Source organism: Thermobia domestica, chromosome 17 (assembly GCF_964235325.1).
Source record: "Thermobia domestica chromosome 17, izTheDome1.hap1.1, whole genome shotgun sequence".
In the NCBI taxonomy this organism is placed as follows: domain Eukaryota; kingdom Metazoa; phylum Arthropoda; class Insecta; order Zygentoma; family Lepismatidae; genus Thermobia; species Thermobia domestica.
The window spans coordinates 654734-679380 of record NC_137470.1 but is presented as its reverse complement, the minus strand read 5'-3'; the positions used below and the strand labels follow the sequence as shown (position 1 = coordinate 679380).

Below are 24647 nucleotides of genomic sequence, written 5' to 3'. Positions count from 1 at the left end.
TAGAGCAGCTTCACCACAGGCCTATGCTAATCCTCTGTGGATCGGCTTAGCATTTTGCCCTCGTGCCACCTAGAATTTGATAAAACACACGCTGTTCTGCACACGTGAACACTGCGTTAGGTTGGTATTTCACACAACAATCACTTTAACAATGTCTACTCGCAACATACACGTAATATGGAACCGCAGCAGCGTTGAATTGACCCGTACACATTCACGGAACACACTACGTTCGTCATTTGTCTCCAATCGTACAGTGTTACCAGTTCGAGTTAAATGACCCTCGTATATATCAGAAGTTAGCACGAAAGTTCTCATGTCATACATAAAAATTTGAAGTATCCAACAGTAAGTGCGCAAACTAATAAAAAAATATTAGTCATACAGGAAGCGTTAACCTGTAACGTGGTGTTTTTTGATCTTCAACTCAGCAAAATGTTATGTGCTAAGATATATGACTACGTTTATGTAACTTGAAGCGGAAATTGTTGATCATTACAGTAAGGAAAAATTCGAAATACTTGGAGGCATATATGTATATGGCGCGTCTCTCTACCCTGTATTTGACCAAAATTTAAGTTACAGCATGTGTGTAGAAACCCAAAGATGAAATGGTACATTGTCTGTTATAATAAAATACCATCTATAAGGCACAGCAACTGGAAAAATTCTGAGATTGGACAAGGAGTCAAAGATTACCTATGACAACCCATCCGTACATACCATATATTTTTTTAATAAAAACGAGGCGCATCGAACACTGCTAATTAAGACTAAAAAAAATAACGAGAAAGTGTTCCATCGCCATATATGAACATTATATTCTCCGGAAAAAAGCATTAGCATACATGTAAATTAAAAATGCATGAATATATTTCGTTTGAAATACGGCGTAAAATTAGCACAAAATAAACAAGTACAATTTTTATGTGTATGGTAGAAATACTGAGCTAATATGTTATTCTTAAACACATACAAATAGTAAATTGATCTATAACCAATCACAGAAAAGAAAATGTTAATTATTCATGCATGGAAATTATTAGATAATTATAGGCATAAGGATAACAAACTAACGTTATTAATTTATTTATAGCGTTGTTAGAACGGATTGAAAGGAAAATACTACATAAAAGTATAACACAGATGCATATACTATTCATTATATACAGCTACTAACAGCGTAACTGTCACCACATTTACCACGTAAATAGCAATTTTGCCCTCGTCACCAAAGATGTGTTCGCGGTATCCACAAACAAGAAACTGAAACTTACTTTACAACTTGTAGCATTCTTCCATCTTTTTTCTCTTTCGTACGACGCTTATCAAACAGAAACCAATGGGTGGTATAGAACTAAAGTTAACAGACCCCATTTAAAACCATTTAACTGTGGGTTTTATGAGACTTAAATTTTTGCTTAATCTCGGAAAGGAAATATGAGAATTGGAGTTAAAACCAAATGATGTCAATCAAGTGTTAGACCTGAACGAATGGACCTTACAAAAGAAATCTAGACATAATTACGACTACAATAATGCACAGAAGCACTTTTTGGCATGAAAGAAAATTATACTTGAAGATTGTAGGTAAAACTGAAGGATAGAAATACACACAAGTCATCGGTTTCAAAAATCCAATTCAAATCACGTTAATAAATTTCTCTTCATTTGAGGAAAAGTTATACTGAATACGTTAACATGGTTATTGTCGTTTGGTTTTTGAGGTCCACGTAGATGGCGTACGTCATTGGTGTGAGAGATCTGGGATCTATTCCCAGCAGGATATTATATGGTTCGGATATAGAGTTAGGCTGAATGTCCATGTCCCATATACCCTCGCTGCTCAACCGGACGCTAAACTCGAAATCTAATCCAATACAGTCATCGTTAGACCCATTGATCGTGTTTAGAGAAGGGCAGTTTCTCTTAATTAACCTCATATGTTGGTACATTGTTTCATTACACTTTGATCCATTGCTTTGAAACAGAAAACAGTGCAGTGAATCCAGAATCATCATATTTTTCCACATATGAGATACATAATGAAACTAGAAAACAATTGTTCCAGAACCTAATGTGCATGGAAGAAATAACAGTACTTCAGCTACTTTTATGTTCTCGAATTGTTTACATTTTCTTCCAGACGCGCATGAGCAACATATGTTGAAACGGGTTTTACTAACATTATCAGATTTTTTTGTGCATATATTAAACATACAAATATCGGAAAAGTATTTTTGACTTAATCTGAAACAGACAAAGAATTCTTTAAACATCTAAGTGTTTCTGAAATGTAAGTGTCCCTTAGTAGTAGTTTAAAATCATGTACTTTTGCCTTTTGAGTGAAAGATTGTGTGTAATTATTCTCAGTAAAAGTGGGGAATCAAGTTGGAGAATTACAAATGAAACTGCAATGAAGAAAAATTTGCAAGACATCTATTAACCTGTATTCCACCATACATTCACACTTTAGCTTTATTGCTGAAGAAGTATGCAAACTTACTGATGAACTATTATGCACTTCAGTGTTGGTTTGGTTTTATGTGTGACGTAAATTTTGGTCAAATAAGGGAGAACACGGTGAGTGTCTTACAAAGAGATGTTTCCGACTACTTTGTCTTACTTCTTACTGTAGAGATCAACAACATCCTCGCACCCAGTTCCACAAACACAGTCATATATCTTATGGCTTTTTTTTTCACAATTGGGGATCAAAAGTCACCACGTCTTGCCTTGACCTTCCTGTCTAACCAAACAAATCTTTTTCCTTACTTTTGTTTGACCGCTTACTGCTGAATTTTGATACTTATGGCGTGAGAAATTTTGTGCTCCGCTCTAAAGTGTGGCCTCAAGAAAAGTCAAACATTTCTCAGGCGAATGAAAAGGAATTGATCTAATAGCAAACGTGTGCTGTAAGAACATGGCAACGATTCCAGTCCAGTATCATCACAAATATCGGTGTAAAAATACTACTGCTACTAATAGCGGTGCAAAGCCATACGATGAGGCCTGCCATCATATGTTGCGCACTAAACAAATACTTCTTATTCCACATAGAATTTCAGAATACTTTTATTAAGTAGTCTTTGTACCTGACAGCTGTTTATATCTTGTTTAAATTAATGCTGAGTGAAAGTTTTATGCGCAAGCACCTGTTTATAAGAAGGATCGCTCTTCACATTACTCAAAAGCATGTGAGTATAATCCTAACACTCAAGGTTTGGAGCAAGGAGGAGGCTTAGAGGAATTTGCCGTTACGTTTGAACACTTACTTCAAGGCTACGCATATGTTTCTTTATATGTTCAAATATTTGCAATTCCAGTAACTCAGTTTAAGCTAAACGAAAAACCTATTATTGCAGCTGTTGAAAAAACATTTATACAAGATATTTTTGAAAAAATAACAGCATTTATACGTACCTGAGGGTCTGAACATTGCTACTTGCTTTTCGATTACTCTCTTGAACGTCCCTTTCGTTATCTTTTTTACCTCTAATAGTGGCAGATTCTTCCGAATTGTGTGTATGATCGGTGGATATTGGTTTCATATTGCTGTAAAAACGTTTGGGGTTTACATCAGCTGTTGATAAACGCTTGACCAAACATATTGCTTTCGAAGTTAGTTTCCAATCTGATATTGTTTCATCTTCATTACTTTCTGATGCGATATTCTCTCCTTCCGTCGCATCTTTTCGTTCCTCACAATCTGTACGTATTTTTTTGGGATCTTTATGGTCATTGGTGTTACTAGTACACAGTTTATAATTATATTCTTCAGATGACTCGATTTCTGTTTTCATTTCAATTTTAACCGGAACATTTTGTCTCTTCATTTCAACTTTATTACAAGCAAGATCTAAATAATGTAAATCCATTTTGCTATCACAAGATGTGTTGACGTTGGAGATTTGAAACCTTCAGCATTTCATTCTCAAGAGAAACAAAGAAATCTGAAAGTAATAAGAAAAATATAAGCCGTTTTAATTAAATTTATAAGCTGGTCGGGGGAAGAAAATGGTAAGTGCAACTTCTTGAGAAATTGAATTAGTGGGTGAAATGGTTTGGCATTAGACAAGGAATGTAAAAGATATTGAAACTAGTATTTTAAATATCGAAATTTTGCTACTAGTGATATTAAATACTGATATAACTAAATATTGAAAATACAGAACCATACCGAACTATAGAAATACTCATACTGTAAACACACCCATGCAATATATTACAATATTGCCTTTTTTATATACCTAAGTACATTTTATCAAAGTACGATACTTGCTTTTTTGTTCTTAAATAAAGCTACAAGTTCGCAACGGACGACCAGTGTTCCATAAGAAGAGAAAACGCCAAAACTAAAATTTCCTCTGCTACATTACTAATTTTAATTTCATAAATAAAATGTACAATGTAATGTTATACCAATTTTCCACTTAAAAAGCGATAACATTTCAAAGGCGCAGTGTAATATTTTAAAGAAAGATTTACTCGTTCTTCCCAGTTTTTCGTTTTTACTTAAGTACCTGTAGCGCTAGAAAATTCTAGTTAATTTTATTTTGTAGCGGTTGCTGCGAATTTTAATTTGATGATCTTGCTTTGCACTATTTGATAGTCATTGGATTTTCTTCTAGCATGTTTGGGTTGTATTGGTGTTTGGCGTCCATTGTAGCACCAATGTTATATGAAACAAGGACATACTAGTTAATGTTGGAAATGAACCGGTCTTTTTGTGGAAAAGGTCCACAGGCTAACCACAGAGCATCTAGAGAGTGCTTATACAAAGGAGTAGTGGGGAATGTACTTACTTAATGTTTTATAGAGCAGCGCATGTATACCTTAAATTTACGAAAGAACAATCCCTTAACAAGTTACATACGCTATATTTGACTGAAATATTTTATTAAAAAAATATCCGCTCTCATGGTAGGAAAACTTTCTAACCCTAATGGTACCTAACGTAATCCAATTGATCTGCATTAATGAGCAAAATGTTTAGGGCAGTAGCTGTACACACCGAAATCAAAAATGTTAGTAAATATACAAATAAAGGAAGTTGTTTTGTCTAAATAACATCGAGCCTTTGTACGTCAGAATTCGGAGTACGTTAATTGTGATTAGAAAATATTATAGAACCACATTTGCACCAGTTTAGTCGATGATTTTGTCATTTCTCCGGTTACACCATAATCCTGTTGCTACAGAGCTTCTGTAGTTTCAGGGCAAAAATTGTGACACATGGATTGAACAGGCTTGTTTTTAAATCTAACTTAACTCCGTTCACGGAATTCCCCAGATACCGAAACAAACAATAGTCTGACAGTGACAAACCCGTATTATACGGTAGATAAATCCTAATGTAGCAAGAAAGTTTCGGCCAATTGACACGTGATTGGCTTTTGGCTTTCTACGCTTGCTCTTTTAACGCGTGCCTTCATAATCTGCTTTTGCTGTACTTTCAAGCGATACCGGTACTTTAGATCATTCGCAGATCGTCATAACATCACTGGTAGTTCATTGGCAATTGTCTTCCAGCCAGCGTAAAACGCTCGAGTCAAGCTTAAGTAGAACGCTGAATGGAAGGTTGCCCTCAGGTCACTTCATTACTGTAATCCAGTTTGCGTCATGCTCTTGCTAATTTCGAATGCAAGTTTACAGCAAGCAAATTGCAACTTGTCTCTGCTACTAGGGTCATATCTTCTGAACCGAATTCTCTGAGTTTCTGACAGGTCGTCAGTCTCCCTGGCAACAGCAGTTGGTGGTGCAAAATGCTCCTTCAATTCCACCAAACGCACAGTTAATCTACCGGCGCGGAGTGTAGGCTTTGCAAAAGATTATAGAACTTCTGCTCGATTCGACTTCAATCTCTCCTATACATTGGTGTTGTTTGTTATATATTTTCACCGCTCGTGATCAGCCGCTTCAGAAATGGCTAGAATTCGGTTTACTTAAGCAAGATTCTCAAATAGAAACTTAATCACAATATGCCACCCAAGTGTCGAGCTCTTGTTGAGTTGATTTTGAGTTTAACGTCCCGTTCAGCAGCTAGGCTATGTGAGACGTGGACGTACTGATTAACATAGAATCCAAAACACATTACCTCCCGCCGGGAATCGCTCTCCTTTTCTAACCAGATTTATCCAAACGCTTTAATTATGTTAAGTAATTGGCGATGTCATTACTGCTAATATGTCGAACTTGTCCCGCGACTTTTGCCGAAATATCATTCATTCTCTCTGTGATTGGTCGCTGACCGCGAGTAGCATCCTGGACATCAAAATTTCTAGAGCGAAAGCGACTGAACTATGTTTTGGCTTCTATTTTTTATAACATCTCTTGTTAGTAAACAACACTAATCTCTTAGCAGGCCTGCGCAGCATTTACATCTTAATCGCAATAAAATCGAAAGATGTAGTGCAGCTTTGCGACTAGATCATTCATTTTCACGGCATAATATTTTACGTCTGAATGCGAGAATTTCAATACGGTTTACATCTACTAGCTTCAACTGTCTGCTAACAAATGCTTTTAAGCCTTACCGGCTGAGACTCATATAATCTAAGATTTGGGATGATCACGCCATCTTTTGTGCACAAGGCTCACTACTTTTGAATTACCGAAATAAATAAATAAATAAATAAAATAAGTAGTGAAAAACTTCTCATACTGTATCCTAGAACTTGAGATTCATAACAGCAAACTGGTTTAGGTCTTCCCTTGGTCTCTTATCAATGCATTTTCTACTACTATACCGCTCGTGAAAACGTTTCTATGAGGTTTATCCATCTATATAGATATGTGCTTTAATATCAGGCTTTTGTAGAGAGACGTCAGACCAATTCACTCTTTATTAAAATTATTTTGGTACTAGGTCACATGGAAAGTAGTTATATGGCAGAGATGTACTTCATATTTCAAGTAATTATTCATTCATGTAGCCACGATGATTATAAAATGTAAAAAGAATGTAATAATGTACTTACAAATATACACATATTCCTTGCATTTTTGTTAAAGACGAACTCACACTTAAGGGTAAGAAATTATACCTTGATTTTCCATCCTTATAAAAATTTGGTGGGCCTTCTTCACAGGATCATTTATCGTTATGGCATTCAGTGCACAGATAAATCGTCTTTTTTTAAGAAAAAAACATTTTACATACTTCATATTTGAGATATCTAACTGAAGTCCCTTTCATTATTTATAAATTCATATCCATTCTAAATACCTTTTGAATAAGAAAATGGTCAATTCTAAATAATCATATACGTACGCGTACCTACAAACAGTGTATCACTTTCTCGGATCATAGACTTGATTTCGTTGTGCTCTGAAAGTTTCATAATGTTCGTAAGAGATCACCAAACAATTAATAATAATAATAATAATAATAATAATAATAATAATAATAATAATAATAATAATAATAATAATAATTTCTTCCGGAACATATTATCATAATGATGCTTTTGTTTCTTAGCACACATTTGTAACAAAGTTAAATGATGCCACCAGATAAGTCATTGCTTATCTCCTGATGTTTTCCACTCTCTTATTTTCTTGAGTACTGGTACTGTGCATTTATTGCGTACAAATTTTTATTATGCATACATACGTACTTAGCTATACAGTGTGAAGGCATCAACTCCGAAAATCCCGCACAAGAGTTTGGAATATGGCCACATTTTTTTTGACAAAAATCTAATCCAGTTTAGAGCAAAGGGAATTTGAAGACCTGAGCTCGCTTTTAATCTTGGGAGTAGGTTACTAGAAAATGGTAGGTTACGTGAAAATGAAAAAGAGTCTGAGAAACATTCGCATACCCTGTGCTAGGTGGTCCCTGCAAGTACCTTTGCTTTACAATGGTATAGGAATGAATCGCACTGCCTCAAAGTTTTTTATGATAACAGATGACACGCATACTTAAAATGAAGAAGAAGGGGTCCAATCTAACCTAACCTAACCTAACCTAACCGAAGAATTCACACAGCAAATATGAACACTATGTACAGAACAACCTTCAAAGAAGCAATTGTGGATTGCCAAGAATGAAGGTGCTTTTCATTCTTTCCGGACGTGCTGTTTCTACCTTTAGGGTTACAACGCGAAACGTGCCAAGTTAGGAAGGAAAAGCAATATTAAGAGACATTATGTAAAGATAGAAACGGTTCATTGCTTGCAATTGTAGTCATAACTTGAATGTAGAGGCCACCTTAAACAAATTAGTAAGTCTTTTTCGACCGCGTCTGCATGTACGCGAATACACACCATCGCAAACGTCCCTCTTATCTACGGAAAAACGCGTTTGTTCATAACACCCCAGTGAAATTCATACAACCGTTTTAAGGTATCTGCATCAAATTTTGTCAGAAAACTGTTATGGGTTAACAGATACTTTGGCGGATCTACTTTAGAAAATTAAAAGATTAATTGGAGAAGTTAGTTTGATTTTTAAACAAGAGTAAATAAAATCAGATCAACGGAATCGTTGAATTTAAGAAAATAGTTGTTGTTTTTAGTTGGTTTTGATGTTGCAAACAGCACTATATATGAAGGTGGAAGGGACTATTTGCGTAGAAGTACACTTGCGATTTGTCAGAAAGGCGGTGTGGAAATGTTGCGTAAATGACAATATAGTTACTGAATATTCTCGAGTTGTACAAAAAGAAGGAGTGTCTGTTGTTTAAATTTTCTGAAAAGCATGCTCTACTAAACATGCGAACAGTTTGTAGTAAGAATGGAAACAAAATTGCGGGAAAGAAGAGGAACATCTAACCAAATCTATTCTAACCTAATTTAGCACATTTTAGTACTATTTGGATTGTATTCAGTGTCTTTTTCAACGCTGTTCAACACATAAGCCATGCATAAAGTGTTTTTCTACTATCCTCGTATATACCTATACCTACCGCTGTTGACGCAATCGTTATCGTTCGGGACTTCGTGCTGCACTCCTGCCCTGACTCGGTATGAGAGTACTCGTGCTTTCTAGTGGACATCAAGCACAAGTGGGTTCATGTTTTATGCATTAGGCCTAGCTTCTATGCCATACGTCTATACTTTACTTCGAACAATAATCACTACCGCCAAATGGGGTGAATAGAAACAAAACTCCCAGATTAGTTTTGGATTTATCGGGACGATAAATTAATCAAGAAAACTGAAATATCTTAACATAGTCTTATACAGCTAAAGTGTTCAGAGCAGAGACAAAATGTTTTACTGAGTTGGGAACACTGAGGTAGACGGCAGTAGCATTAACGTATTACTGAAATCTTACAAGGTATTTTAGCGCTCCTCAAACTTTCTTTGTAAGTATGACATTTTCATATTTGTTGCATTTGAACATATGCCTATTTTGTAGTTTGTTGTTTTATGTACTGACGTTCATAGTAAAAGTTTTCCTTTTGTAAATTATTTTTAATCAAAATTTAACTTTACTGGGTTATTGTTATGATTTTTAATTAGCGGAGTGAATAGAAACACTTCTGGAGGAGTGGAATATTCTTGAGAAGCGAAAAAAAGGACCTGATAGGAAAGAATCACCAATCTCTAAGAACAAATTTCCCAGTCGTCTGAAAAAAACTGAAGGAGGAAAATATCAGGGCTGGATTTGGAAAGTGTGGAATTTTTTCCCTTTGTCCATACCAAATACTGAGGATGCTGCCAAAAAGAGACAATGGACGAGAAGAAACAAAACATCAAAAGACATCTTAGACTGTAAACCGTTCTCTTATGGATCTTCTCAAGAGCATGAGAGATGAAAAAATTAAACAAGAGAAGAAGAGAGTACGAATAGATGTTTCTGGTAAGAGTTTTGGTTTCTTTTCTGAAAATGATACATTTTCATCAAATCACAACGAAACTCAACCTACCCTTATATTGTCGGAAGAGGAGAAAGACAACATTCCAGACGATCAAGAACTAGATGATGGTTTTCTAAAGCTGGTGAAGGTTTGTTGTGGTAAAGGTTTATGAGAAGCTAAAACTCGATAAGACTATTCACTACTCAAGTGCGAAAATGTGAACATGATGGATATGTGGAAGTGTTTTATAAGGGAGCACATAAACAATAAAATTTTCAGAAACTTCTGAAGAATCGTTCTTACTACATGAGGATATTGTTACGAAACTGTTGGGTTTTATTAGGAGTTCGTCAGCACGCTTTAAGTATATGATAAGTTTCAGGCTCCTTCGTGGCTAAGCTGTTAGCGTACGCGAATTTGGTGTGGGAGACCCGGGTTCGATTCCCCGCGAGAGCTCATGTGGTTCTGATTCCACGTTAATCAGTAGGTCCACGTCTCATGTAGCCTCGCTGCTGAACGGGACGTTAACCTCAAAATCAACTCAACTCATGGTAAGTTTCCGTGGTGATTTCAGTGGTTTAAATCTTATTAAAATATCATCAAAACTGTATGGTCGTTTGTACCTATATTGTGCATTGTATTGTTTTATAAGTTTGTAGCTTATGTAATACTGGTCTTATTGAACTTATATCTTGTAGGTATCAAATAAATAGTTCGTCTCAACAAATACACTGTTTCTTTTAACCTTTAAAATAGTATAAAAGAAACAACAATGAAAATAGTCATTGTTTCTATTCACCCCTACCCATGGGGTGAATAGAAACATTAAGAAAAATCAAGGTGAAGAAAAGTGGAGTTGATAAATTAATATGATGTTTACTGAACTTCATTAGCATATTAAGACACTTTTTGGGAATAATGTGATACGCGAAATCTTAAACATCACCAGACTTATAACTCATATAGCCAAAAATGTGTTTCTATTCACCCCATTTGACGATACTAACTGAGCCAAGGTCACAACCTAGTATTTTGGGTGAAAAACTAAATAATATTCCCTTTTGTTTCTCATTTTCGTGAGATCCGGCGATCAAGTAGTAATGCCATAGCTAGAAAACTTGTACTCTCCCAAAGTTAACCTTCAACTTAAAATGCAACTTATTTTATATAATACGATCCCCGGAATTATTAGCAGACGATTTCCTAACAAAAAGACACTGCATATAAGATTTGTTTCTATGGGTGAATTTATTGTAAATCTGCACCCTCACGTATGTGCTCCCTGAATAACTTCACTAGTTTTCCTTTATGATTTTGATCTTATATAAAAAACAAAAATAAACAAAACAAAATTCTGTATTCTAAATCTCCAGCATTTAAAATTTTTCTTATTTCTTGGTACATATTAATTTTTCAAACACTTGATGAAAATTTCTTTCGTTTGTTGTATGTGACAAGCATTTTATCATTGTAGTTGCTGCGTGCGATGTTTGCACTTTAACAGAGTACAACTGAGCTTCGGAGTGTTACCTTTATTTATTTATTTATTTATTTTTTCAAATCTTAGGTCGAGATGTAGCTAGACCATCAAGCCCCCAGTGTTAACAGTACCTGATCACCTTGGAAGCTTTGTGCAATGCGTAGTGAAAAGGAAGGTTGGGGTATCCTACACGTACAATTGGTCTATTGGACCCCTACGGAATCAACTTCCTTAAACGATTTGGAAGTAATGCTCCATATTTCATAATTTTATAGTTTTGAAAAGATCAAGAGAAACACCTACGTATTTCCCCTTACTATCTAAACTATTATGCACAATTTCTAGAAAATTATTATATATTGCATTTTTAATGCAGAGGTATTTCACACATTTCAATGATTTGAGTCAGCTTTTGTATGCTGTACAACAAAACTACCAGCAACAAACTAATTACGAGCGAATTTGAATTTAAGGAAATTAATTGAGGGAACGGACAGAATGGCAAGAGGGCAAAATGGCAGAGGACGAAATGGCAGGAGGACATAAAGGCAGAAAATATAATTTGAATTCTCGGGTTTTAAACTATTTTGTTTCTTACTTGGTAAATGAAGATTTCAACTTAAATTTTCGAATTATTCATTATGTTCCTAAATTCGAACTGCTAATAATACTTCAATTCTGAGATTTCTGATGTCGTAAGAATTGAGAGAGTGCCACCAAGATTTCCGCCGGAAATTTGGAATGGTCATGAGGCAACTCTGTCTAACAATTCTCGCACAAATAACTTATGTGAGGGGTGGACCCATAAGTTTTTCCATTTGGTTGGATACAACTACCCAACGGTATGCAAACTCATACAAAGACTACAGAAAGAAAATTCCACCGTTCATTCTACAGTTTCCTAGTCCGAAAGAGGACAATACCCCGTCAAGAAAATAAAAAGGTTTATGTTGATCTGCAGTATAGATTGAGGAACCTATGTGTGGATTATGACACAAACAAAAGATATCTTGAGGAATTCTTGCGGGAAATTGCTCAGAACTTGAAATTAACGACAATGTAAGTAGCTAGTCATTCTTATGACTGCAAATTGTTTTTGTAGTCTATTTTACGGTAAATTTTGTTATATAAAATTAATGTCGGGGTAAATAAATAGCCATTCTTTTCTTAAGACTGCACAATGTTTTTATAGCATATTCTACGATATGGGTTATAGGATATTTACGACACTGTAACTAAGTAGTCATTTTTACGACTCCACAGTATTTATAGTCTATATTACGATATATTATGTTATATTAAATTAACGCCGATGTAATTATTAGTCATTCGTACAACTGCAGAATGTTTTTATATTGTGTTCTAGTATATGTGTTATAAGATGTTAACGACCTGGCATCAGGCCGTTAGCCAACCCAAGAATGTAGGGGGGACCCGGCTGAAGTTTGGGGGAGCGATCCAATTATATTATAGTTCATTTGCAAGCCTACCGTGAAAATTTTAGGGGCTGCAAAAATTTAGCGGAACCCGGCCCCCGGCACCCTAGACCCCCTGGATACGGGTCTACCTGGTATGTAATTAGTCATTCTTACGACTGCAAAGTGTGTTTATAGTCTATATTACGATATATCCTATCTTAACTATATATAAAACTAGAGTCGGCGAGAACTATCTTGGCAGTGACGTCAACGCTCTCAGTTGCAAGGCTACCAACTTACGCTATTCACAAATAGTGCTTGGATGGTACACTGAACGCTTCGCACGTCTCGTCGTAACTACAGTTTAAAATAATGCTGGTAGCGAACTAGAGAGAATTTAGATAACAATGTATTTGATTAATACTAGCATATATATATATATATATATATATATATATATATATATGCATTGTTACGACAAAGAAAGAAAAAATAAAATTAGACCCTATATTTATGTCGTCAAACGACAATATCTTTCCTTTCAAAAAGCAGTTTTCTATTTCCAATAGATTTTTTTTTTTAAAACCTAAATCCAAACTTGCGCAGTAACCTATTTGTTGTAATGCCCACTCAGAACCTTTGAAGTCAATGCTTTTCTTAAGTTCGCAAAATAATTTATTTAAAGTGGCGACAATGCCTTCAGCATAGAGATTGTGAATTGTTCTACTAACTACTACTTCATCGAAAGAATCTAAATTTGTTTGTCTTTTCTGTGTATTTGGCCTTGCTTTACAGGGTGTTACGGCGGGTTGTCCAGACTTTACTCCTTCTCTTTCATAATTCGCCACACGGATCTCTCACTGACACATGTTGCTCGGGAGGTTTCATGAACACTGTGAGATTTATTATTGTTTGCTGCAAGAAAAGTTGTAAACATTAAAACCAATCTCTTCTGCATCACAATGCAACGGCTTGCCTTTCTGTAAGGTACTATCACCCATTCTTATACACAAAATTTTGAGAACGAGAATAAAAGAAAGGATTGGCCACTTTCACCAGTCAGCACAGACTGTACAGACCTAGAGAAAGAAAACACGCGCTTTTCAGTTTATTTCATTTCGCTTTTGTTTTTCTAATTTGTTTGTTTTTCCTGGAAGTACTGTTCTTACGTCCTATTGGTAAATGTTATACTTTTCGAAGCTACATTCACTAACCCCCACGCTCTGTTTCCGCGACCAGGAAACACGTTGACATATCATCCTCTAACTCAAGGACCGTTATAGGTAAAGACATGGAAGTTTCTTTAAAATAAACTTTGGACTTCCCTTCCCATTTCGACCACTGCATATTTGTATCAATCTTCAATAGAACGAAAGTTTGTAGCATGTTGAAATCTGAGTGTTGTTAGAACAGAATAAACATAAATGGCTATCATTTAAAATTATTTTCCACATACTTATATATAAAATTCAAATATAAAATAACCATATTCTTCATAAAAGTTATATAAATATAAAAGCAAAAGAATGTAGCATTTATGTCTCCTTGAACTCCAGTTATCGTTATACAAAGATGACAAGTATATTTATCAAAAACGAATCTCCCATTTAGGTTCATTTCCTTTCGCTTTCCTGTTGTAGAGAACGGAGCGTGTTTTTAAGTTGGTATTTGTGTTCGCGCATTTTCTCTTTCCTGGGATTGGACGTTGAATTGAACGAAGCGTCTGCTTTAACCAGTGGGATGGCATATGAGCAAGAGCGAAGCCTACGTCACTGCCAGGATAATTATCGGGCACTGTACATGAGCTGACATAAATTATTGAGCACTTCCTGTAGGGCTACAATGACCAAATTTGGAATGATTGTAGGTTTCCGGAACTAACCCACAGAAAAATTGCCAAAATTGAATATTTTTAATTTTTAAGGGGTCTAAAGATAGGATGAAGAATTTCCCCAACTTTTTTAAATGGGCTTATTTTGGACATATAATCTCATGTTTTAGATACTTAGAATTGGCATATGAACTTGAAATTCGGTATGCTTGTACGTTTTCGTTGGCACTACCTCAGTAAATCAGTAAAAACAAAATATTCCAACTTTAGAGTGGTTTTATAAGGAACTAAAAAATGAAATGAAATGAAATCTTTAAGTTTTACGTCCCACGGTTATGCCGGTTAGGCTAAAGGAGACGGTGATGATGAGAGATGAGTGAAAATGGTGGAATGAAGAAAGTGGGAGGAAACGGGAGAACCCCGAGAAAACCCACGAGCACGGTGTTTGTCCACCACAAAGTTCACTTGGCGGAGGCTGGGATGGAACCCGCGACCCCAAGCACCAGAGGTGAACGCTCTACCACTGAGCCACCGCGCCCCCCAAGGAACTAAAAAATCTTTCCCATGTTATTCATGTGGAACACCTTTTACACCCTCAAATTATTGAGTATTTCCTGTAGGGCTACAATGATTAAATTTGGCATGATTGTAGCTTTCTGGGACAAACCCACAGGAAGATTGCCAAAAGTGAATATTTTTAATTTTTAGGGGTCTAAAGGGGGATGAAGAGATGCTCATGTTATTTAAACGGACGTTTTCTTAAGATACAAAATCTTATCTTTTAGATAGTTGAAATAGGAAAAGAAACGATAGAATTACGGACTTAAGAGATGCGAGGCCGTAGGCCGAGCAAAGACAGTGTGTGGCAGCGAAGCCCCCGGATGGGCAGATTCAGGAAATACGAAGAGCGAGTTCACAAAATTTATTGTTGATGGAAAGACCGGTAGATAAGAAATGCGAAGCAGTAGGCCGAGCAGACCTGGGGGTTTTGCCCCAACTACTCAAAGGCTAGTTTTGTTATATAAAATTAATGACGATGTAAGTAATAGGTCATTCTGACGACTGTGGACTGTTCCTTGTAATCCGTTCTACGATATCCGTTATTATTGAGAATTAAGAAAGATGTACGTAATTAGTATTTCTTGCAACTACAAGCTGTGTTTTATAATTTAAAGTATATGTAATAAGAAATTAGAAAAAAACTGTAAAGGAATTTTATAGGTCTGTAACATGATGTGTATTAGTATTGAAGAATAAATAGTAACAATTCTTTCAGGTTTTTGTATGCTTTCAATCTATATTTTCTTGTACTTAGAATTGAAAGATGATAAAAAAAATAAGAAAAAAGTTAAGATTTGTTAAGTTTCAAGTTAAGTTTGGATAACTGATATTTACGCTCTTGGTTCAATTTAGCTATATTTATACGCATTGAACATTCGAGGCAGAAATGACTAAATCGAGAACCGTTACCTACTAACAAATATAATAGATGAAACCTTAAAATATGAGCCCTAGGAGTTATAATTTTTGCCAAATTAACTTTCGGCCATTCTGTCCTTCTCCCATTTCGACCGCTGCCATTTTGTCATCCTGCCATTACGTACGCTGCCATTTTGTCTTCCTGTCATTATGTTTCCTGCCATTTTGTCCTCCTGCAATTCTGTCCTAAATTCTTTAATTGCGAGTACAGAAAGGGGCCGATGCGGGAAAATTACAAAGATATAGAATTACTATGCTGAGTTTAGGATAACATTTTTTACACAAAATTCCAAAGAAAATGGCGGTAATAGTATACATGAGAACCCCCTTGTCTTCCGTGCGCGAGGATACTTCTTACTGTTCCACTACGTAGGGAGATGATGTTATTTCATGTGCAAGTGATAATAGAACGCAGAGGAAACCCAGATCATGTTGTATTCACACTCCAATGTAAAGTGTGAATACAGCCTGATCTGCGTTTCTTCTGTGTTCTATTACCACTTCTACATGAAATAACATCATCTCCCTACGTAGTGGAACAGTAAGAAGTATCCATGTGCACAAGACATACGATATGCGTTAAATTCCCCCTCCCCCACACACACATAGTCATAGATAAAGTACAAAGGAACTACACATGCAGATATAAAGTACAGGCACGTTCTTTTTTATTTTCGTATCAGTCGATAAGTAAATAAGAGTCGCTTTGTTACCCCCTTTGTTAGTTCGTACATACTCAATGAATAATCCCTAAAAGTATGAGCGTCCTGCTCCTTCGGGAACTGATGCAGCTTTATGTATATTATATCCAAAATGGCTTCCATATTTCTAATTTACAAAAAGACTTCACATAATAAATCGATTGATTGTAGCGGAATAAAATTCTAAAGATGTTTTTGAAAACTAATATCAATAATTAGAATAAGTAAAGTATACTACACGTCTTCGGAATATCTGTCTTCTTAACATTTTAATTTTATTTAATTTTATCCAATACGTAATGCACTTTCCAATATTGCCATAATATTCTTCCAATATAAAAATACTACAACAAAACAAACAGAAGATGTGAAAATATTCACGATATATGATACATAATTTTTGCATTCCTCGTTTCTGCCAATGTTTAGCAGAAGGTGTCTAGGCATTTCTTTTTAATGATAGAATTTCGCTGATTTCTATTAATATTAGGTTAGGTTATGTAAGGATTAAGTACTTGCATCACTGTATTCACATTTTTTATGTACGCTTCCGCTAAGTACATATAGTGTCTACAAGACTTCGTGTTTCTCATTTCCACGTGTAGTACGATTCGATTCTTAAATTACACAGAAATTGGTTACAGTTCTCTTACTACAACTCCCGTACATTTGTATTATTAACGTACTTCTGGACCTTTTCACCTAGGAAAAGTATTCTATTTAGATGAAGGCGGACAGAAATTAACCCTGTATCCTTTTTCGATTCTAACACACACAGGCCTCCATCAACTAAATATTAGGCTAGGAAAAATTTAAGCATTAGAGTCACTGATGCCCCTGTTCCTACGGAAGTACACTCGACCTTCAGCTCTGTTCCACCAGTTTCGCCCTCCCTGACCTAGTAATGCGAAGTGGGAATATTCCCGGTGGAAAGGAATTTAAAAATGTGAATATTCCTGGGTTTTTTCCCTGGCCTATAAATTCCCGGGATGGATTGTATTTCCATTTCTTTACTTTATCTTCCAAATTATAAGAACCATATGACGACTTACTTTAATATATTATGACTTACTTCTAGGTTTTAAAGAATTTGAACAATATGATTTTTTAAGTTCCATTTCCATTAAAGTAGGGTAATTGTTCAGTATTGGGGAGCCAAAACTAGGATGATTTACGGAAGAAATGAATTGACAGTGGTGTTCAAGCAGTCAAGAAAGTATCGAACACATTTTTTTTTTTTTTTTTTTTTTAGGGCAGTAGGGGATTTGTACAAACCGTAAAGGTAAGTGGAAGTTATTTATGTGAGAAAAGAAAGTGAATTGTTGGTAACGAAGATAGAAAACAACGTATCCTGCGGGGCTCTTACCCGCCTTTACTTGCTAACGCTCGCTAGGGAATCCTGGCTGAGTTTAATGTTGGTAACGTAATTTAACGTATGAAACCATAAAACTACCTCATCGCAAAAAAGTTGGTGCAAAATCTGGCTCTCCGAAAGCTAAATAACAGCCAAAAGTAGCAAAATACTAATTTACAAATAATAAAAAGGTACCATTTTGTACAGTAATGTAGAATTATATAGAAATAGAGGTAAAGTACTATTAGTAAACCCTGAACCATCCTTGTAATAGACGTCGGTCTGTCTCCTCTCCCTGACTCGAATTTCTGAAGAGGTACTCGGACTTCCTTTACATGTGAATTAACGCATGAAATTTCGAGAAATAGGTAGGAAGGAAAGTCGTGTGTGGCAGTGTTACATGCAAAATTATAAAGACAAGAAAGACATTCAAATATTGTGAACATACATATTTATGCGCAAATGTTGAAAAAGTGGTGGTAGATGTGTCTTCTGGCAGTAATCTAACTTAATTTGTTTATAGCATTTAAAAATTTTGTATGTTTATAATATCAGTAGTAGAGTCAAGTTTAGAAAACCCACTTATATCTAAATTTGAACTGTTTAGCGGTTTAAAAGTGTGTGGAATTACTATAACAATTTTGGAACATATTTACTTTTATAGAACATATTGTAAAAATATATCTATTTATGCGTACTCTCTTAATATAATAAAACATCGTAAGACGGGGTTACTTTGCACAAAATATCAAAAGAGTTTCACAGTCCTCTCTCGGCAAAACCATGAACAGAAAAGTTTCAATTGGCACCGTAAGACAGAACATCTAACTGTATTTTGGCTATAATATTGGCGGTTAACATCAGTTCTAATTACCGGGAGGGTTCATTGTTGTAGAGGTATGGAAAGCAGTCACTGTAAAAGCCACTAAAATTTGAAAGATATCACGTACAAGACTTTCCGTCAAAGTTAAGTCAGGTTCGTAGAATACTATTGTGTATAATGTGATTTTGATGCAATAGCACTTGGTCGGCATGAAAATCCTCCCACAAGGGTGAAACGGTGTACCCGATACATTTCGAGACACTGATTACGAATATCCCATCGATAAAGTTGCTGCACTTTTTTTTTTTTTTTTTTGGCGGGCTTCTGTTTACATAATTGACAGAAAAATCGTATCTTTCGTACTTAATATGAGTTTTCCGTGTTTGGAGTACATAATTCAGAAATTTTACGAGGGTGGAAGGGTATAGCGGATAGATTTCGAGAAACTGATGACGAATATCAAATCGAGAAGGTTCCAGCACGTAAGTTTTTTTTTTTCGGCGGGATGCTGCTTCCATAGTTGACAGAAAAATTGCATTTTTCGTATTTAATACGTGTTTTCCGTGTTTGGAGTGCATAATTCTGAATTTTTATCTTAATCCAAGAACTGTTACTAGACTATATCCCAGCAACATTGTTTTCTCTAGCTAACGACCCCCGGAAACGTACCCCCTCCGCTTGCGTTGCAAAGATTTATTGTCGTTCCACACTGCATACATTAAAACCTAGCTGTTATTCACGGAGAAAGGTTTCTTAATCAACTTGCGATCATTCGTCGGCTCCCATTCGTCTAGACGACAGACAAATTGTTAAAAAAAAAAAAAGGGCGTGAAGACATACACCACGTTGTCGCGTGAAACAAATATTTCAGTTTCGAGTTGATGTTCGTGTTAGAACGTGGTGTTACGCTGTGTCTGTGTATACCGTAGGTGAAAAATATTTTTGGGTGAAATATTGACGTTTGTGTTAAACGAACATGCCGATAACTTGCAACAATTCGACAGATTCATTCTGCTGCATATGTGGGGAAGTGATTTTCAAGGAACAAAGGATGTTCAAGGATTTTCATGGCCATTGTCACCGTTCCTGAAGACAGCCTGCTATCTGTACTTCGGGTGTAAAATCGGCGACTAGGATCGCGTTTGGGCTCCGAAACAAAGTTGTAACTCGTGTGCGCGTACTCTCACAGGATAGTTCAAAGGTACACATAAATCGATGCCGTTCGCCGTACCTATGGTTTGCCGCGAACCTCGTGATCATGTTTCAGACTGTTACTTCTGCCTGACTAATATAAAAATTGTTTCAAAAACTATGAAGCATAAAACACAGTATCCTAACTTGGATTCCGCGAGGAGATCTGTGAAACATGATGTTTGTGTGCCTGTACCCGTACCACCAGACTCATACACCCTGTGCATTGTTTCATCTGATGAAGAACCTGCTGCTTGTGAGGATGTTGCACAATCTTCGAATACACAGTCAGATCCCAAATATGCTCCATTGCCTGACATTAATGAACCACATGTGATAAGTCAGGAAGAGCTAAATGATCTGATCAGGGTCTTAAACCTTTCCAAGTCTAAGGCCCTCTTGGTTTTACCACTACTTCAACAATGGAATGTACTAAACAAAGATGTGAATATGAGATGAACTAGAGGTGAGCCTAGTTCCTAATTTTACAAAGGATGGTGATTTGGTGTATTGCAGTGACATTCCATCGCTTATGGGACAACTGAAGTTGAACTAGAACACTGAAGATTGGAGACTATTCGTAGATTCCTCTAGAATAAGTCTAAAGGGAGTGTTGCACAATGGCAATGAAAAGCCAGCCATCCCTATTGCTCATGCTGTACATATGAAAGAAACATACGAGAACATGCGAAACCTATTGTAGGAAATAAATTACGAACAGTTCCAGTGGTCTGTATGCGCTGACCTTAAGGTTATTGTCATCCTCACCGGTTTACAAGGAGGTTACATAAAGCCCTGCTGCTTCTTATGTCATTGGGATAATCGAGCCAAAGATCAGTACACCATCACAAAATGGTCGCCAAGGAAGCAACTGGTCCCAGAGGAGATGAACGTGGCTAATGAACGTCTTTTGGATCCGGAGAAAATATCTTACCACCCCTTCATATCAAATTAGAACTCATGGAGGTCTTCGTCAAGGCCCTGAACCGGTATGGTGAAGCATTTAATCATCTCAGAAAACTATTCCCAAGACTCAGCGAGGCCAATGTGAAAGAAGGTGTTTTTACGGGACCTCAAATCAGAGACGTTTTTAAGGATACTATATTTTCTTCTAAGCTTAATGAAGTAAAAGTGAGGCTTTCGAGAAGTGTGCAGTAACTTTGTAGGGAATCATAAGTCTCCTGATTACAAACACATTGTGGGCAGGTTAATTACTTCATTTCGTAACATGGGATGTAATATGTCCCTAAAGTTACTCTTCCTGCATTGCCACCTGGACTTCTTCCCTGAAATGTACAGCTTGGGGGAGGTCTCTGACGAACACGGGGTAGGGTTTCACCAGCAAATAGCCAGCATGGAGAGGCGCTACAGTGATAAATGGAGTGCAAACATGTTGGCAGACTTCTGTTGGAATGTGACACGCGAGACACCCTGTAGTAATTACAAGAGGAGTAGGAAAACCAAGTGACACCTAAGTGTTTAACTTTTATGCAATTTTATCTGCATAATTTTTATTGATATTTAAATTATAACGTGCAAATTATTATGGGTGGAGAATAACATCTTTCGGTGGATATTGAAACTCTCCCCCTCCTCCCTGAAAACTGGTAGGTCCTGGAGAAAAACAGGTTACGAATTCAAACTCAGGAGCTCGAAACCTATAGGAATCACCTATTTTCGTTCGTGGGAGCGAAAAAGATTTTCATTTTGCCGACCAGTGTAGTTAAAATTGAAATTTGAAACGTTTTAAAGTAATAGAAAAAGTAAAACTGGGAGAAGGCAGTTTCAGCCTCTACTCGGGGTTACTTTGCACCGGTCTAAAAAACCACTCATGTAGGAAATTATTACTACTAGAACCTCCTGCATTCTAAATTTAGTTAATTTTCTATTTAGGAAGATGCCGGAATGAATTTATTGTTTGAAAATAAATTATGAACAGCGGCGGATCCAGAAAAGTACTTTGAGAGAGGTTTTACTCACAAACTTTTTTAATTTTTTATTTTTATTATTATTTTATTTTATTTTATTTATTTATTTTTTTTGTTTTTTGTTTAAAAATCACTACACTTTTGTGGGGAGCTTGCAGCTTATACACATAGGAATGACCAACATTAGATTTTTTTTTAAAAAAAAAGAATCATGCAATTTGGAAGAGTTTCAGCCTGAAAGTCCCAAATCACGTAAATCTCCCACTAATTATGATTGGGATGATACTCTTGCACATAAGAAATAACCAAGGAAAATCAGTCCACGGCAATTTTTTTTTCCTGAGTTGGCATTTTTGTGGGACACACTGAACTATTAGAATGGGGTTCCTGTGCCGGTATCAGAAAATACATAATTCTCTTTACAAATATAAATAATTGAAGCTAAGTACTGATACCGGTATAATCATTCTAATAGCAATATTTCATAGACTGCAAGTAGTTTTGTATAGAAAGTAAAATGTATAAATACTTATGTTACGTTCGTATGTTCAACATACTTTTTTTTTTTTTTTTTTTTTTTGCATGTTGTGCAAAGTAACCGCAGCTATGGGGTTACTTTGCACCAAAGTATATATTTCAATAACTAATTATGGTTATACTGAATGTCTACTAATGAACTTGCACTCATGTTTTCCTTATATATCTAGCTATTATATGTTTAAATTACAGTGTTCTAAATCATCACGTTTGTAAGTTAAATGCGATTTTCTTTAAAATGGCTTAAATCTTGTGCAAAGTAACCTCGTCTTACCGTATTAATAAAATAACATCGTTAAGAATATACATTTTAAAGACTCCTCTGGGGACAACAGTAATAATATACTGTGATGGAAACGAATCTAACTTTTAAATCATAACATAGTAATAGAATGCAGTTTTCTTTGTGATTGTACATAAATTCACGAAAAATCCCTACATTTGGGAATATTCCTGAAAAATTTCTTTCCAGAAATTTACCCATCACTACCCTGACCCACTAACATATTGTTCGTTTAAATCTGCTGTTGAGTCAGATTCGTTTGTGTGTTTTGTATTGACTATAGCCCGCTCCCCCCAGTTATTTTTAACGAATCATAGTGATTCTAACGATTCCTATTTGTTCCTAATAAATCGGAATCACATGTTATAAAGATTTAAGATGAAAATCTTGTGGTGGGGAAGCTTTAGTATAAGTAGTAGTAGTAGTAGTAGTAATTAGTAGCAATAGTAGTAGTAGTACTAGTAGTAGGAACGGGTTAGAAGTCCCGCAGGGGTTGGTTGGGATGTAGGTATGGATATAAGTAGTAGTAGTAGTAGTAGTAGTAGCAGCAGCAGTAATAGTACTAGTAGCAGTAGTAGGAGTAGGAGTAGTAGTGGTAGTAGTAGCAGTAGAAGTAGTAGTAGTAGCGACTCTTCCAGTTCCGGTGACAAAGAACTGGGGGAGCGGGCTATACACAAGCCGCTTTTTTTTTCTTTGACTGGAGCAAATATTTACACAGGGAATGTGAAAACATGTATTATACAGTTACTTCTGGTGGATACCGTGAACTTCATCTATGCCCAGTAGGATACTACGGTGTGACCAGTGGTCGAAGTGAGACGGTATGCGGTAGTATGCCATACCGCATCTGGTTTTCCGGTAATGAGGATATACCGTCTCTGGTTTTTCACTGATCACGACAATATTTAAATAACAGATACGTCGAGTCAAAATCATAATAAAACATATCGCCTCTGCTTTTTTTTTCCACTTCGAACACTGTGTATTACCCAGGGAAAAGTATTCTGGAGAACAATGTGAAGGACGGGTAGGGGTAATATATATATATATATATATATATATATATATATATATATATATATATATATATATATATATCATGACGTGAAACACTAACCTGATATATTAATGCATTGACAACCACGTTAGCACTTTTAAAATACATCAATGATATAAACTACGTGGGAGAAATTTACAACAGTTCACTGATAAACGCTCACACAGACGCAGGGTGCCAGGACGATATAAATTATTTGGTTCCGATAGAAGACTGTGCAATGACAATAGGGACGTTCAGGAATGTTTTGCATTATAGCAACGCTATACTTGCGATACACTTCAAAATAGTAGCGGACTGACTTTACAAACAAGCTCACTGGGAGCAGAATGCCAGTACCATCTAAATTATTTGAATGTGCAATGAAGTGGGCACATTCAGGAATGGTTTGCGTCAAGACTACGCTAATCCTAACAATAATCTGCTACGCCGTTGGATGTCGCTACCATCCACATATAACGCGACTCAGTTAGACTTACACAGTCCCAATTCTAGTTTACCTACTTCTCATGAGATGTCGCCATGGTCTCTATTCCATAATTTTTGCATTCAGTGTTGCTACTTCAGTGTTTGAAACACGTTCAGTTATTTAGTTCATCAGCGTACGCGTATGTGCAATTGAACTAGATAGATATGTGTAATGATTGTTTCCGTAATATTTCCAAGGTCGACCTAAACCGCTTCTACACGCATATATAATTGTTTAATTATTAGTAAACTATAATAACAAGTCAAGTAAATGCTTATGCGAAATTCTTG

At 36.0% G+C, this 24647-nt stretch overlaps 1 protein-coding gene across 1 annotated transcript in view; it reads right to left on the bottom strand.

The window, feature by feature from the left end:
• The window catches only part of LOC145674437 (uncharacterized), a 53723-nt gene extending 29444 nt beyond the window's left edge, over positions 1 to 24279 (bottom strand). The window contains exons 1-2 of the mRNA XM_081744494.1: positions 23949 to 24279; positions 3424 to 3953 (exon numbers count right to left, since the gene is read on the bottom strand). Coding sequence (XP_081600620.1) covers positions 3424 to 3878 — 455 coding nt within the window. The 5' untranslated portion in view covers positions 3879 to 3953; positions 23949 to 24279. The remainder of the gene's footprint in view (positions 1 to 3423; positions 3954 to 23948) is intronic.
• Positions 24280 to 24647: the final 368 nt, after the last annotated feature.